General features: G+C 45.5%; 1 protein-coding gene and 1 pseudogene across 6 annotated transcripts in view; one reads left to right on the forward strand and one right to left on the reverse strand.

Moving 5' to 3' along the window:
* The window catches only part of SAE1 (SUMO1 activating enzyme subunit 1), an 83107-nt gene that overhangs the window by 8890 nt on the left and 56898 nt on the right, over positions 1 to 17319 (forward strand). For all 6 annotated transcript variants that reach the window (XR_013531015.1, XR_013531016.1, XM_002762266.5 and 3 more), the window contains exons 2-5: positions 1534 to 1645; positions 8765 to 8938; positions 12781 to 12923; positions 15559 to 15658. Coding sequence is in view for 4 of the 6 variants with exons in the window: in XM_002762266.5 (XP_002762312.1) it covers positions 1534 to 1645; positions 8765 to 8938; positions 12781 to 12923; positions 15559 to 15658 (529 nt within the window). In the remaining 2 variants the exon portion in view is untranslated. The remainder of the gene's footprint in view (positions 1 to 1533; positions 1646 to 8764; positions 8939 to 12780; positions 12924 to 15558; positions 15659 to 17319) is intronic.
* On the reverse strand, positions 9162 to 9578 carry LOC108589577 (interferon-induced transmembrane protein 3 pseudogene; annotated as a pseudogene).

Genomic DNA, 17319 nt, shown 5'->3' on the forward strand with positions numbered 1-17319 from the left:
CACCATGTTGACCAGGATGGTCTCGATCTCTTCACCTCGTGATCCACCCGCCTCGGCCTCCCAAAGTGCTGGGATTACAAGCCTGAGCTACCTCGCCCAGCCCTTCTGATTACCCTTTTTTCAGCCTCATTTCTGTCACTTTATAAGATTTAAAAAGAAAATCAAGGCCAGTAGCGGTGTCTCATGCCTGTAATCCCAGCACTTTGGGAGGCTGAGGCGGGCGGATCACTTGAGGTCAGGAGTTCGAGACCAGCCTGATCAACATGATAAAATCCCATCACTACCAAAAATACAAAAATTAGCCAGACTTGGTGACAGGCACCTATAATCCCAGCTACTCAGGAGGCTGAGACAGGAGAAGCACTTGAACCTGGGAGGTGGGAGTTGCAGTGAGCTGAGATCCTGCCACTGCACTCCAGCCTGGGCGACAGAGCAAGGCTCTGTCTCAGGAAAAAAAAAAAAGATAAATTCTTGTGTACATCCTTTTTTTGTGCCAGCATTTATTTTGCTTGTGTGTTTATACTTAACTAGTGCCTCTTCTCAGCACCTCTTCAGCTGTCATGCTAGTATGAGCTACCGTCATCCTCCCTTACCTTAACTGTGACATGTTCCCACTTCCATGGCTTTCCATTATGCTTAAAAGAAAATCCAGAGTCCTTCCATTGCATGTAAGAGCCTTCATGATGTGTCCCCTGGTTACAGCTTTTCAGCTTCTCTGTCATTACTGTCCCTATAATGTGCCAAGCACTCCTACTTTAGGGCTTTTTTTTTGAGACAAAGTTTTGCTCTTGTTACCCAGGCTGGAATACAATGGCGCGATCTCGGCTCACCGCAACCTCCACCTCCTGGGTTCAGGCAATTCTCTAGTCTCAGCCTCCTGAGTAGCTGGGATTACAGGCCCATGCCACCATGCCCAGCTAACTTTTTGTATTTTTAGTAGAGACGGGGTTTCACCATGTTTACCAGGATGGTCTCAATCTCTTGACCTCGTGATCCACCCACCTTGGCCTCCCAAAGTGCTGGGATTATAGGCTTGAGCCACCGTGCCCGGCTAGGGCTTTTATATTTGCTGTTTTCTCTATCTGGAACGTTTTGCTTCCAAATGTTTGTCCTTTATTTCATTTTGATTTTTGTGTATATGGCACCTCTTCAGAAAGGCTTGTATGATTTATCTGTTTCAAATAGTGTCCTCCATCATCCTTGATCCTTGTCATACTTGGTTTTCATCACTTTTTCGCATATTATATATCTTTTATCTGTCTCCTCCTTCATGAGGGCAGGGACTGTGTCTGATTCACTGCCTTATTTCCACACCATATAGAAGGATGCCCAGCATAGTAGGTGCTCAGTTAATATTTGTTGAATGAATTGTTCTGTGCAGTATGGATTGCAGCTTGTCTCTTTCCTAGATTCAAGGTGTAATGCCTCACTGCAGTTAGTGCAAACCAAAATGATTCCTGTATCATTTTGTTCTTCTGTAATTCGGCAAGCTCACTGTTGGGTATCATCAGGCTAACAATGTTTGTCTTACAGGCTGCGGGCCTCCCGGGTGCTTCTTGTTGGCATGAAAGGACTCGGGGCTGAAATTGCCAAGAATCTCATCTTGGCAGGAGTGAAAGGACTGACCATGCTGGATCACGAACAGGTGTGCTGTTGTCACCTCATTACTCCCCTTCTCTGGCTTCCCTTTCCAGTATGAAGACTTGCAGATTTTGTGAGTTCCTACTTGTGCCTTAAGGGCTGTGAAAGGAGGGCTAACGATAACGAACATTGCCTCTGGAGATTGCAGGTACTGATGCTGGGTTTAAATTCCAGCTCCACCACATCTAGCTGGAGGAACAGTAGAAACTCACATCACCTTGAGCTTGCCTGTCTGTAAAACCAAGTTAATAATGTCTCCCTTGGTGGTGCTTGATTTCTCTGTCTCAAATAGTGTCCTCTTCCATTTTATTTATTTTATTTTTCTATTTCGAGACAGAGTCTTACTCTGTTGCCCAGGCTGGAGTGCAGTAATGCAATCTCAGCTCACTGCAGCCTCTGCCTCCCAGGTTCAAGCGATCCTCCTGCCTCAGCCTCCCTAGTAGCTGAGATTACATTACTACTTCATCTGGTTATAAGAATCCAAAATGGAGGCCCGTCACTGAGGAGTCGAGAAGTGTTTTTCCAATTTGTGCCTAAAAATGACCTGACTAACTGAAAATCCAGAGTGGCCTGGAGGCTTTATGATGCCATAGCTTTTACCCACAGTGATTCTCATTTAGGTCTGAGATGAGCTCAGGTGTATGTACATTTAAAAGATGTTGGCCGGGCGCGGTGGCTCATGCCTGTAATCCCAGCACTTTGGGAGGCCGAGGCGGGTGGATCACGAGGTCAAGAGATCAAGACCATCCTGGTCAACATGGTGAAATTCCGTCTCTACTAAAAATACAAAAAATTAGCTGGGTGTGGTGGCGCATGCCTGTAATCCCAGCTACTCAGGAGGCTGAGGCAGGAGAATTGCCTGAACCCAGGAGGCAGAGGTTGCGGTGAGCCGAGATCGCGCCATTGCACTCCAGCCTGGGTAACAAGAGCGAAACTCCGTCTCAAAAAAAAAAAAAAAAAGATGTTTTAGGGCCGGGCATAGTGGCTCACGCCTATAATTCTAGCACTTTGGGGAGGCTGAGGCAGATAGATCATCTGAGGTCAGGAGTTTGAGACTAGCTTGGCCAACATGCAGAAACCCTGTCTCTACTAAAATATACAACAATTAGGCAGGCATGTTGGTGTGTGCCTGTAATCCCAGCTACTCAGGAGGCTGAGGCACGAGAATCGCTTGAACCTGGAAAGCAGAGATTGCAGTGATTTGAGATAGCACCACTGCACTCCAGCCTCGGCAACAGAGTGAGACTCCACCCCTCAAAAAAAAAAAAAGGTGCCGGGCGCGGGAGCTCAAGCCTGTAATCCCAGCACTTTGGGAGGCCGAGGTGGGTGGATCACGAGGTCAAGAGATTGAGACCATCCTGGTCAACATGGTGAAACCCCGTCTCTACTAAAGATATAAAAAATTAGATGGGCCTGGTGGCGCGTGCCTGTAATCCCAGCTACTCAGGAAGCTGAGGCAGGAGAATTGCCTGAACCCAGGAGGCGGAGGTTGCGGTGAGCCGAGATCGCGCCATTGCACTCTAGCTGGGGTAGCAAGAGCGAAACTCCATCTTAAAAAAAAAAGGTGTTGCAGGAGATTACGATTTAGATGCTCTACTGACATCATTTTGGAAAACACTGGATCAGAAAGAATGTGTGCAGACTCCTTCACATAGTGCTTGAACCTAACAAGTATCCAGTAATTAGGAATAATGATCTGACATAATGCTGTTTGTTTATTGTTTTTTTTGAGACAGTCTTGCTGTGACACCTAGGCTGGAGTGCAATGGCATGATCTCAGCTTACTGAAACCCCTGCTTCTAGGGTTAAAGTGATTCTTCTGCCTCAGTCTCCCAAGTAACTGGGATTACAGGCATGTACCATCACACATGGCTAATTTTTGTATTTCTAATAGAGATGGGGTTTCATCATATTGGCCGGGCTGGTCTTGAACTCCTGACCTCAAGTGATCCGCCCACCTCGGCCTCCCGAAGTGCCAGGTTTATTGGTGTGAGGCACTGTGCCCGGCTGATGATAATGCTGTTTCATTAGTATTATAATGGTAGTGCTCAACTCCAATGTAGCTTTCTCTGACCACGCTTCTCTTCAAGGTGAAAATAAGTGCTTCTCTCTCTACATTCCCATGCCTCAGTGACATTTTATTTATTTCATTTATGTTATTTTGAGATGGAGTCCTACTCTGTCACCTAGACTGGAGTGCAGTGACACAGTCTCAGCTCTCTATAACCTCTGCCTCCCGGGTTCAAGCAATCATCCTGCCTCAGCCTGCCTAGTAGCTGGGATTACATTACTACTTCATCTGGTTGTAAGAATCCAACACTGGAGGCCAATCAAAGAACAGTGTGAATTTGACATCACAGGTGTGAGCTACTGCATCCATCTTAGAGCATATTAGTGTACATTCAACAAGCGTCTGAGAGTCCCTACTGAGTGCTCTCAAGTTTTGTGTTTTTAATTTATTTATTTTTTCCTTCCTTCCTCGCCACCGTTTTTTTTTTTTTTTCTCCCGGAAACCAGTGTAGGCTACCTGACTCAGGTTGTGGTAGCGAGACGTGAAAGATTTCCTGGAGTCCTGATCTGAGCTAAGTCTTAAAGAACAAAGAGGGTTTTTCAAATTAAGGGCTTGTGGTGTTTTTTTTTTTTGAGACGGAGTTTCGCTCTTGTTACCCAGGCTGGAGTGCAATGGCGCCATCTCGGCTCACCGCAATCTCCGCCTCCTGGGTTCAAGTAATTCTCCTGCCTCAGCCTCCCGAATAGCTGGGACTACAGGTGCATGCCACCACGCTCAGCTAATTTTTGCATTTTTAGTAGAGATGGGGTTTCACCATGTTGACCAGGATGGTCTCGATCTCTTGACCTCGTGATCCACCCGCCTTGGCCTCTCAAAGTGCTGGGATTATAGGCATGAGCCACCGCGTCCGGTGGGCCTGTGTTTTAGGCAGGGAACATAGCAGTGTCACACAGGCACCAAGCAGTGTGGTTGAAGTGGAAGATAACAAGCAGTTCGGTGTAGTGTGAGACCCAAAGTGGTGGGTAGGGTCAGGTTGCAGGTGAGGTCCAAGGCGGGGGGGGGGCTCCTGAGAAGCCCCGCTATAAGCTTTTACTTAATCCTTAGGGTGGTGCAGATTGTCAGAATTCCCATCTTTTCAAATGACAGGAAGGGCGACAAGGTCAGCTTTGGGATTTATTTATGTGTAGATCAGTAATTACTATATTAACTATGGTTAGCACAAAATTCAGGGCAGAAGACCACTTAGTAGAAGGCAGTTTTTAATAGTTAAGGTGAGAGGTGATTTAGATGGTGGAATTGGGAGGTTTGTGTATGGGAACGTAAGGAAAGCCAGGAATAACCAGAGCAGCTGACACTGAAGGGGCTAGGCACTGTTCTCAAAGCTGCAATTGTATTATCTCATTGAGTCCTCACAACGTATCTGATATCAAGGACCCATTATCATCCCTGCTTTACAGATAGGAAAACTGAGTAAAAGGAATAAAAGTACTGGCCCATCCAAGGCCCCAGTAGTTAATGTTACTGCCAGGACCCAGGCATCTGACTCCTATGTTCTCAGCCACCTCACTATGGACTACTCTTATGGAAAGAGCAAGGATATGAAGACCGGGCTTCTGGCTTGAGTGACTGGATGGGTGACTGGTGGACTCCAGAGATAGCACACAAAAGGCAGACATGTAGGGCCTATGAATATCTGAGAGGAAATGGTGGGTGGGCATGCAGTAGAGAAGACTCAGGTGGATCAGGAAGAAATCTGCACCAGAAAGGGTGATTTGAAAAATAAGAGCAGATTTTGGTAGAAACTGAAACAAGCACTGAGAAGGTTTATGAAGCTATACAGAGTGAAAAGATGAGTGGTTCTGAGATGGAATCTTGGGGGCAGCCATAACTAAGAGGGCCCAAATTGAGACTAGAATGTGTAGCGAGGGAGGAGAGCATAGGAGAAGGGGTGATCTGTGGACTGATAGTAATAATAATTCACATTGAGACGGGGCGCGGTGGCCTATAATCCTAGCACTTTGGGAGGCCGAGGCGGGCAGATCATGAGGTCAGTAGATCGAGACCAACATGGTGAAACCCTGTATCTACTAAAAATACAAAAATTAGTTGGGTGTGGTGGTGTGTGCCTGTAATCCCAGCTACTCAGTAGGCTGAGGCACAGGAGGCTAAGGCAGGAAAATTGCTTGAAACCAGGAGGTGGGGGTTGCAGTGAGCTGAGATTGTCCACTGCACTCCAGCCTGGTGACAGAGCAAGAGCAAGACTGTCTCGAAAAAAAAAAAATTCACATTGATGAAGTGATAATTGTATGTCTTTCTTTCTTTCTTTCCTTCTTTCTTTCTTTCTTTCTTTCTTTCTTTCTTTCTTTCTTTCTTTCTTTCTCTCTCTCTCTCTCTCTTTCTTTCTTTCTTTTCTTTCTTCTGCCTTTCTTGTCTTTATGTCTTTGTCTTTCTTTTTGAGATATTCCACTGTCATCCTTGCTGGAATACAATGGGCATGATCGTGGCTCACTGTAGCCTCAACTTCCTGGGCTCGGGGTATTCTCCCACTTAGGCCTCCCGGTAGCTGGGACTACATAGTCTGTCTGCATTAACAAAAATTAGCCACTGCACCTGGCGAATTTTTTGTATAGACTGGGTTTCATGGTGTTGCTCAGGCTGGTCTTGAACTTTCTGGGCTCAACTGTATGTATTCTTTTTGTTGTTGTTGTTTGCTTTGTATTTTGAGATGGAGTCTCACTTGGTCCAGGCTGGAATGGTTCAATTAGATGTTTGATGTGTGAAGGACTGTTTTGAGAGCAGTATGGAATCTGTAATCCTACTGGTGGCTGTTAGGGGATTATATTATCCTATCTTTGAGGCTCTGCTCTGCTGATGTTCAACCTTAGGGGTAAAAAAATTTCTCTGTCCAGTCCCCACTCATCTCTCCTCCTCTCTGCGTTTTGTTTTGTTTTGAGACAGAGTCTTGCTCTGTCACCCAAGCTGGAGTGCAGTGGTGTGATCTTGGCTCACGGCAGCCTTTGCTTTCTGGGTCAAGTAATTCTCCTGCCTCAGCCTCCTGAGTAGCTGGGATTACAGGCATGTGCTACCATGCCCATGTAATTTTTGTACTTTTAGTAGAGATGGGGTCTCACCATGTTGGCCAGGATGGTCTCAATCTCCTCACCTTGTGATCCACCTGCCTCAGCGCCCCAAAGTGTTGGGATTACAGGCTTGAGCCTGCGTGCCTGGCCTCCTCTCTTTGAGTTTTTTTTTTTTTTTTTGAGACGGAGTTTCACTCTTGTTACCCAGGCTGGAGTGCAATGGAGCGATCTCGGCTCACCACAACCTCTGTCTCCTGGGTTCAGGCAATTCTCCTGCCTCAGCCTCCGGAATAGCTGGGATTACAGGCATGTGCCACCATGCCCAGCTAATTTTTTGTATTTTTAGTAGAGACGGGTTTCACCATGTTGACCAGGATGGTCTCAATCTCTTCACCTCATGATCCACCCACCCTGGCCTCCCAAAGTACTGGGATTACAGGCGTGAGACACCGCGCCTGGCTCTCTCTGAGTTTTAATTGAATTTAAGAGTTCATTCAGAAACTGGATGTAGAGGCTCACACCCGTAGCCCAGCTAATTGGGAAGATGAGCCCAGGAGTTTGAGATTGCAATGTGCAATGATCGTGCCTGTGAATAAACACTGCACTCTAGCCTGGGTGACATAGTCTGTTTATATGTTTTTTTTTTTTTTTGAGACAGAGTTTCACTCTTGTTGCCCAGGCCGGAGTGCAATGGCACAATCTTGGCTCATCGCACCCTTTGCTTCCTGGGTTGAAGTGATTCTTCTGTCTTAGCCTCCCGAGTAGCTGGGATTACAGGGATGAACCACCAAGCCTGGCTAATTTTGTGTATTTAGTAGAGACAGGGGTTTCTCCATGTTGGTCAGACTGGTCTTGAAGTCCTGACCTCAGGTGATCTGCCCGCCTTGGCCTCCCAAAGTGCTGGGACTACAGGTGTGAGCCACCATGCCTGGCCATAGTCTGTCTGCATTAACAAAAAGTTCATTTCACACACTTGTAATCCTAGCACTTTGGGAGGCCAAGGTAGGTGGATCACGAGACCAGGAGTTCAATACCAGTCTGGCCAAGATGGTGAAACCCCGTCTCTACTAAAAATACAAAAATGAGCCAGGCATGGTGGTGGGCACCAGTAATCCCAGCTACTTGGGAGGCTGAGGCAGAGAATTGCTTGAATCTGGGAGGCAGAAGTTGCAGTGAGCCGAGATTGTACCACTGCACTTTAGCCTGGGCAACAGAGGGAGACTCTCTCAGGAAAAAAAAAAAAAAAGTTTATTTCAAGCATTCTTAATTGTGTCTGATTTTTGCACTGATGAGATATATATATATATATATATATTTTTTTTAGTTTTCTCATGAGGTTGCAATTTCCTGTTGTTTTTTTGAGAGAGAGCCTCAGTATATTGCTCAGGCTAGTCTTGAGCTTCTGGCCTCAAGCAGTGATCCTCCTGCTTTGGCGTCCCATATTGCTGGGATTAGAGACTAATCCCAGCTACTGTGCCAGGAAGCTCTACTTTTTAAAAAAGAATTTATTTATTTTTTATTTTTTTGTTCCCTTCCCCCCGCAACTTCTGGAAGGTCTACTTTTAAACTACTGGAAGACAGAGATTACAGATGTGAGCTACTGTGCCAGTGTGGTCTACTTTTAAACCACTGAAAGACAGAGACTTAATCCTTTAAACTACTTGTGTATTTCCCTGAATGCTTATAGCTGGGCACATGTTATGTAATTTAGTAAATTCTTAACACTGGCAATCAGTCATTTGTTGGCAGTTATAAATTTGTATGGAAGAAGAAAGCATGCATTTTTCTGTTGAGAGTGAATTTTCTTTATAAACACAAGGGGGTGCTCTTTAACCATCAATGACCAGTTAAAAAAAGTTTAAAGTCATTTTAATGCCTTAGAAGGAAGCCCACATGAGGCAAATTGCTACAGGAACAATAATACAATTTAGGTGGTAGGTATTTTAGCTGTCTGTTAAAATTTAAAGATTGTCTTTGAGATTTATTTTCCCTAAAAATTCAAGAATTAAAAAAATACATCTATTATTTCTAGGTATCTCCAGAAGATCCCGGAGCTCAGTTCTTGATTCGTACTGGGTCTGTTGGCCGAAATAGGGCTGAAGCGTCTTTGGAGCGAGCTCAGAATCTTAACCCCATGGTGGATGTGAAGGTAGACACTGAGGATATAGAGAAGAAACCAGAGTCATTTTTCACTCAATTTGATGCTGTAAGTTTCTTAGTATAAGATCTGCTATAGGAATTAAACAAATTAAGGTACTAGTTGTATATATGCTTTTTTTTTTCTTTACCAGGAATATGTGCACTTTATTGAACACAACTGTGGAAAAGTGTGTGAGGGTAAAAGGCTGATACAGGATCGGCTGGGGGCAGGGCGAGGAATCGAAGCTGGCGTACGTGGGAGACAGGTCACAGGCAGAGCCCCTGGCCGGGATGATTCCTCTGATCTACTGATAGGCTTGCAGAATCAGTATTGGGATGATGATCAGCGGAATAGTCGTGATGATACCCAAAATCAGGGCCCAGATGTTCAGGCACTTGGCGGTGGAGGCGTAGGCCTGGGCCCCGGTCAGGTCGCCAACCATCTTCCTGTCCCTAGACTTCACGGAGTAGGCGAACGCTATGAAGCCCAGGCAGCAGGAGTTCATGAAGAGGGTGTTGAACAGGGACCAGACGACGTGGTCGGGCATGGAGGTCTCGCTTTGGATGTGGATCACGGTGGATGTCGGGGGCGCATGGTTGTGGGGCGCCCCCAGCGCAGCCACCTCATGTTCCTCCTTCAGCATCTCATAGTTCGGGGGACGGCTGGTGCTGGCGGGAGTGAAGAAAGTTTAGACGGTGTGGTTCATGGTGTCCAGGGAAGACGGGCTGTGGGATGCTTCTGAGTCGTATATATGGTTTCTTAGAGTTGTATATATGCTTTAAATCTTAAAGCAGTCTGAGCGCATTCAAATACCAAATTCTGAGCTTTTTCCAAAGAAAATTTGTAAGCTGTTCTCTTGTTTCGGCTTAGTATATTGTATGAATATGTTGCTAGAGAGGTCCAGTCTGTTGGATCTGCCGTAACTGTTGGTGACTTGCTGTCTGCTGGCTTCTTCTCTGGGCATATGTTCCCCTAGACCAGGTTTCATATTTGGTGTTTTATCTTCTTCCAGAATCTTTGCACATAACTTTAATCCATGTTATTGCAAATGTTTTCTTCTGAAAATTTAACAAGTTGGTGATTGATTTCTGTGGCAGAGGCTTTTTTTTGGTTAGAAATATCAAACTACAGCTTGTGTTTTGTGTTAAGAAAAAGATACCTGATCTTGGTCTATGTCTGTCTGTCTGTTTCTCACAGTCATGTTGACCATGTTGCCATGGATAACTAGAGAAAAATCAGTGTAGTCATAAGCCAAATGAGACATATCCAACCTCATTTGGTTTCACTGCCAAATCTATGCGGAGGTGAAAGGATAAATTCTTTGTCAGTGTCTGTGACCTTTCAGACATAGTTCCCTGTATTCTGGAAAAGCTTAACATATCTTGGTAACTGTGAAATAGTCACAGATGAGTTGCTAGTTTTTTAAATGAAAGGCCCCATTACATTATGTTAGAGGTTAGAATTTGGATTGGGTGGTTTGTTTTTTACAGTTTTTTTTTTTTTTTGAGAAGGCGTTTTGCTCTTATCGCCCAGGCTGGAGTGCAATGGCACGATCTCAGTTCACTGCAACCTCCACCTCCTGGGTTCAAGCGATTCTCTTGCCTCAGCCTCCCGAGTAGCTGGGATTATAGGCACGCACCACCACGCCCGGCTAATTTTTGTATTTTTAGGAGAGGTGGGGTTTTCACCATGTTGGTCAGGCTGGTCTTGAACTCCTGACCTCAGGCAATCCACCCGCCTTGGCCTCCCAAAGTTTAGGGATTACAAGCGTGAACCACCATGCCCAGCCCGTTTTTTACACTTTTCTATTTCGTCTGTGCAGCTGTTCGAATATGGGCTTGGAAGGATGGATCATCTGTGAATTTGTCCTGTTTTCTTTTTCCTAGTCCTTTCTGGTTTTTTTTTTTTTTTTTAGACAGAGTCTTGCTCTATCGCCAGGCTGGAGTGCAGTGGCGCAATCTCGGCTCACTGCAACCCCCACCTCCCGGATTCAAGCAATTCTTCCGTCTCAGCCTCCCGAGAGGCTGAGGCCACAGGCACATGCCACCATGCCCGGCTATTTTTTGTATTTTTATTAGAGATGGGATTTCACCATGTTGGCCAGGATGGTCTAAATCTCTTGACCTCGTGATCTGCCCGCCTCAGCCTCCCAAAGTGCTGAGATTACAGGCGTGAGCCACCGTGCCTGGCTGTCTCTTCTGTTTTTTAACTTCAGATATTGGGACACTTTGCATTTGGACATAAGTCTTTTTTTTTCTTTTCTTTTCTTTTTTTTTAAGAGATGGGGTTTTGGGCTGGGCGTGGTGGCTCACGCCTATAATCCCGGCACTTTGGGAGGCCAAGGCGGGTGGATCACGAGGTCAAGAGATCAAGACCATCCTGGTCAACATGGTGAAACCCCTTCTCTACTAAAAATACAAAAAATTAGCTGGGCATGGTGGCACATGCCTGTAATCCCAGCTACTCAGGAGGCTGAGGCAGGACACTTGCCGGAACCCAGGAGGCGGAGGTTGCGGTGAGCGGAGGTCACGCCATTGCACTCCAGCCTGGGTGACAAGAGCAAAACTCCGTCTCAAAAAAAAAAGAAAGAGATGGGGTTTCACCATGTTGGCCAGGCTGGTCTCAAGCTCCTGTCCTCAGGTGATCTGCCCGCCTCAGCCTCCCAAAGTGCTGGGATTACAGATGTGACCCACCATGCCCAGCCAAGTCTTCATTTTCTTACTCTTTTTTTTTTTTTCCTGAGCCATGCCATCAGCATAAGTCTTCATTTTCTTATCTGTACTAACCACATTTATTTTATTCCAGGTGTCCCTTGAACTTGTAGAATTAGAAAGAGGGTTTGTTAAAACCGAAGTGTGAGGCCAGTTAATTGTGTAATACGTGTGTGTGGGACCATGTTGACTGCTTTGTGCACCGTGTTTGGCTGGTCCTTGCAGGTTTTACAGTCACTTTAGACTGCAGGATTCCATTGGATCAATTGATTGCATGTTCACCTGTGGATTTCTTACCTTTTAGATGGAATTTTTCCTTGGGTGGTTGCATCCTTTGAAACACCAAAGGAACACATGTCTCTGTGAGTGTTATTTTGGTATTCAGCCTGCTAGACAACAGCAAAGAGGGTCTGTCAAGTGAAAGTGTCCTTTTGCTCGGGAGAAAGCATGTGCAATTTGGAAGTTGTCTTTTGACCATGATCACAAAGCTTCTCCTGAAAAGATGATATTTTGTGCAGGATAACTTAGCCATTTCCAATACCTCAACTTACTGGAATAAACCTTACTGAATAAAACGCAGAGCAACACTGATAATTCCACTGAGTGAATCACCAGTTCATTGTCTAAGTCTGAATGGAAGGTCATTTGGTCTATAACCTTTTCTTTTGTCCTTAAATTCAGATAAAGTTTCACACTGCAATCTGTGGAAAAATGATCTCAACAGGATTTGTTTATCTTCTTTATCTTAACATATCAATCAAAAGGAGGGGAAAAAAGCCCTTGTATTTAAACATGACCTTTGAGTCAATTTAAAAAACTGGTTTTGCTTCTCACTGTAGCTTATTTGGATTTTAATAGATTTAACAGTTTAGAAACAACTTGCTAAGTTATTTTCTTTTTGTGAAAATTATGAGATATATATATGTTCATGGATTACAGAAAACATTAATTGAATGGCTCTTTTTAGCTAAACATATTTTATTTTGGCTGCAGAACATGACGATCTCATAAGTTATATTTTCTACACACTGAAACCTGCAACTTTTCTTTTGTCTTCTAACCATAGGACCCAAAGAACCTGTTGTACCAGTTTGAAACATGCCCAGAGTGACTGTTCATTAAGATTTATTTAGACATCAGGGTGGTGATTCACAGTTTGCAAAACTCACACCCAGCCAATTTCTTTCTTTTCTGCAGGTGTGTCTGACTTGCTGTTCCAGGGATGTCATAGTTAAAGTTGACCAGATCTGTCACAAAAATAGCATCAAGTTCTTTACAGGAGATGTTTTTGGCTACCATGGATACACATTTGCCAATCTAGGAGAGCATGAGTTTGTGGAGTAAGTGTTGGGAGAGGAGGGGAGAATGTAACATTTTTTCTTTTTTATACTTTTTTTTAAAATTATGCACTTTGGGAGGCTGAGGCAGGTGGATCACCCAAGGTTAGGAGTTCCAGACCAGCCTGGCCATCATGATGAAACCCTGTCTCTACTAAAAATACAAAAAATTATCTGGGTGTGGTGGCGGGAGCCTATAATCTCAGCTACTTGGGAGGCTGAGGCAGGGAGACTCGATTGAACCTGGGAGGTGGAGGTTGCAGTGAGCAGAGATTGCGCCACTGCACTCCAGCCTGGGCAACAGAGGGAGACTCCGTCTCAAAAAGAAAAGAAAAGAAAACCATTGGGCTGGGCGTGGTAGCTCATGCCTGCGATCCCAGCACTTTGGGGGGGCCGAGGCGGGCAGATCACGAGGTCAAGAAATCAAGACCATCCTGGCCAACGTGGTGAAATGCTGTCTTCTACTAAAAATACAAAAATTTAGCTGGGCATGGTGCACGCCTGTAGTCCCAGCTGCTCAGGAGACTGAGGCAGGAGAATCACTTGAACTTGGGAGGTGGAGGTTGCAGTGAGCTGAGATCACTCCACTGCACACCTGCCAGGCAACAGAGTGAGACTCTCTCTCAAAAAAAAAAAAAAAACATCTAAGGAAAGAATTTGATTATAATACTTAGACCATTCTGAAACCAAGTCATTAGCAACTTATCGAATACAATAGATTGTGGGTTCAGAATTTTAGAAGGTATGGCTCTGCTCTCCAAAATGATGGCCTAAATCTAAAGCCAGCAAAGTTTTACGGCAATGAAAGTACATAATGTGGGTATTTTTTGATCAGTCTGCGCTTCAGGTGGTAAAGTCACATTTTCTTTTTTTCTTTTTTTTTTTTTTTTTGAGATGGAGTTTCGCTCTTGTTACCCAGGCTGGAGTGCAATGGTGCGATCTCCGCTCACTGCAACCTCCGCCTCCTGGGTTCAGGCAATTCTCCTGCCTCAGTCTCCTGAGTAGCTGGGATTACAGGCATGCGCCACCGTGCCCAGCTAATTTTTTGTATTTTTAGTAGAGACAGGGGTTACACCATGTTGACCAGGATGGTCTCGATCTCTTGACCTCGTGATTGACCCGCCTTGGCCTCCCAAAATGCTGGGATTACAGGCGTGAGCCACTGCGCCTGGCCAACATTTTCTACATAGGGAAGTCTTGCTCTGATTGTAAACATTTGTTCCCCAGCTTGGGCTTATGTGCTTTCAAGTTGAGATACAGTAAAATGAGTACAAAGTAGTTGGGTGTCTCTAGAGGCACATTCAGCCAAAGTCTACCTTGAAAAAGGTTTCCAACATGCAGAAAGACTCTTCTGGTAGAACAGAGAGACTTCATCCTCTCATTTTGAACATTGAGGCTGCAGAACTTGGTAGTTCTCACATGACAGGACCTGCAGTGTTTTGACCTTGTAGTCTCTGGGTGAAAGATGGCAGATAATACAGTACCGTAAAACTATATGAGTTAGATATTTTGGCTGCAGTTTCTGACCACTCCCTCCAAAAACCTCCAACTTACTAATCGAGAGGGAAAGAGAGGCCCTGTGAGGTAGAAGCTTCCTACCGGGAGACTGAGAACTACTCTTTTGTTCAGCCTCTCAGGCAAGTCACTGAAATTTCTCTGGTCTCTAAGTTTCTTGCCTGTAAAATCAAGATGGTGAACGGATAGTCATGTTCCAGACATCTCCTAACTCTAGTGTTTTATGGCTTTAGGATAATCTAGTTCTTTGGGAGTAGTACTTTTTTTGAGATGGAGTTTTGTCACTCAGGCTGGAATGCAGTGGCATGATCTTGGCTCACTGCAACCTCTATCTCTTCCCAGATTCAAGTGATTCTCCTGCCTCAGCCTCCTGAGTAGCTGGGACTACAGGCACCCGCCATTACGCCCAGCTCATTTCTGTATTTTTGGTAGAGATGGGCTTCTTTGGGCATATAAAGAAGTTACAGTGGTAGAAAGCAATCCAGATTATTTTAACATAAGCTGCCCACAGCAGAGGGGCAGAACTAAGTTTGGCCTTTTTTCCCCCTGAGACAGTGTTTCATACAGTTGCCCAGGCTGGAATGTAGTGGTGTGATCTCAGCTCACTGCAGCCTCCACCTCCTGCCTTAGTCTCCTGAGTATCTGGGATTACAGGTGTGTGCCACCACGCCTGGGTAATTTTTTGTATTTTTAGTAGAGATGGGGTTTCACCGTGTTGGTCAGGCTGGTCTTGAACTTCTGACGTCAGGCAATCTACCTGCCTTGACCTCCCAAAGCGCTGGGATTGCAGGCATGAGCCACCACACTGGGCCAAGTTTGGCTGTTTATTTCATGATTTAAGTAGAGTGTTTACAAAGTAATCAGTTTGGTTTATTGAGAGCCGCTGTGTGCGGTGGCGTGTGCTGAGCAACTTAAGCTGCTCTGTTTTTCCCATGGGCATTTCCTGAGTTCCCAACAGTGTGATTCATCAGGTTATCAATGGCAGAGCTAGGATGAACTGAGATCTGACTCCAAAGCCTTTTGTGCTTAACCACCATCCTGTTCTGTGACCTGGAGAGGGTTTTTTCAATTCCAGTGACATGATTCCTAGGGTAAAACATTCCCTCCCCTTGTCACCCTCTAGGGAGAAAACCAAAGTTGCCAAAGTTAGCCAAGGAGTAGAAGATGGGCCTGATACCAAGAGAGCAAAACTTGATTCTTCTGAGACAACGATGGTGAAAAAGGTATGTGAAATCTGGGGGCAGAGGTCAGAAACCCTGGGACCTTGGAGGGGACAGGCAATGACGACTAAAAGGGAGAAAAGCAAGTACTTCTTGAAGGGGTGGGGCCAGTGCTTGTCTCATCTAAAGGGAAGCTGCCACAGCTTAGTGTCAGCCAGCTGTTGCTGTGAGGGAATGTGGCCCAGTGATTCCAGATGAGATTTTTCAAGACAATTAGAAAAGGGAACTTTTGTAGGCTGTTTCTCAAACATTTTTTTTTTTTGAGACGGAATTTCACTCTTGCCGCCCAGGCTGGAGAGCAATGGTGCAATCTCAACTTACTATAGCCTCCACCTCCTGGGTTCAAGCAATTCTCCTGCCTCAGCCTCCTGAGTAGCTGGGATTATAGGCAACCACCACCACACCCAGCTAATTTTTTTGTATTTTTAGTACAGGCGGGGTTTTGCCATGTTGTCCAGGCTGGTCTTGAACTCCTGACCTCAGATGATCCACCTGTCTTGGCCTCCCAAAGTGCTGGGATGACAGGCGTGTGCCACTGTGCCCCACTCCAAACTTCTTCTTTTTTTTTTTTTTTTTTTTTTTTGAGATGGGAGTTTTGCTCTTGTTACCCAGGCTGGAGTGCAGTGGTGCAATCTCGGCTCACCGCAACCTCCGCCTCCTGGGTTCAGGCAATTCTCCTGCCTCAGCCTCCTGAGTAGCTGGGATTATAGGCCCACGCCACCATGCCCAGCTAATTTTTTGTTTTTTTTTTAGTAGAGACGGGGTTTCACCATGTTGACCAGGATGGTCTCGATCTCTTGACCTTGTGATCCACCCGCCTTGGCCTCCCAAAGTGCTGGGATTACAGGCTTGAGCCACTGCGCCCGGCCTCCAAACTTCTTAGTACTGTTAACTTGCTCAAACCTATTTGAATGTGTTCTGTTTGACACTATCAGGACTAAACAGAACAGGTCTGTGGGACTTCCATAGTCTGGGGGGCCACCAATTTTGACCTCTGGTGTGTGGAGTAGTATCAGAAAAACCATTTTTTGAGCAGAAGCCATTATTTGTGTACAATTATTTTCCCCCACATTGACAGACAATTTAGTAAGGTCTGTAAGCAGGCAGGAGCCAGTTTAAAGTTGAAATGTTTTTGTTTTGCTGCTGCCGCTTTTTTTGTTTTTGAGATAGGCTCTTGCTCTGTCGCCCAGGCTGGGGTGCAGTGGTGTGACCATGCCCAACTGCAGCCTCCACCTCTCTCGCTCAAGCAATCCTCTTAGCTCCCAGCTCGGTCTCGGAGTAGCTGGGCCTACAGGTGCTCATCATCATGCCAGGCAAATTAAAAAAATTTTTTTTTGTAGACACGGGGTCTTGCTATCCTTGCCAGGGCTGGTGTGTTGCTGCTTTAAAAAAAAAAGTTTTGGCCGGGTGTGGTGGCTCACACCTGTAATCCCAGCACTTTGGGAGGCCAAGGCAGGCGGATCACAAGGTCAAGAGATCGAGACCATCCTGGCCAACATGGTGAAACCCCATCTCTACTAAAAAAAAAATACCAAAATTAGCTGGACGTGGTGGTGCGCATCTGTAGTCCCAGCTACTCGGGAGGCTGAGGCAGGAGAATACCTTGAACCCGGGAGGCGGAGGTTTCAGTGAGCCAAGATCGTGCCACTGCACTCCAGCCTGGC

Source organism: Callithrix jacchus, chromosome 22 (genome assembly GCF_049354715.1).
Source record: "Callithrix jacchus isolate 240 chromosome 22, calJac240_pri, whole genome shotgun sequence".
NCBI lineage: Eukaryota > Metazoa > Chordata > Mammalia > Primates > Cebidae > Callithrix > Callithrix jacchus.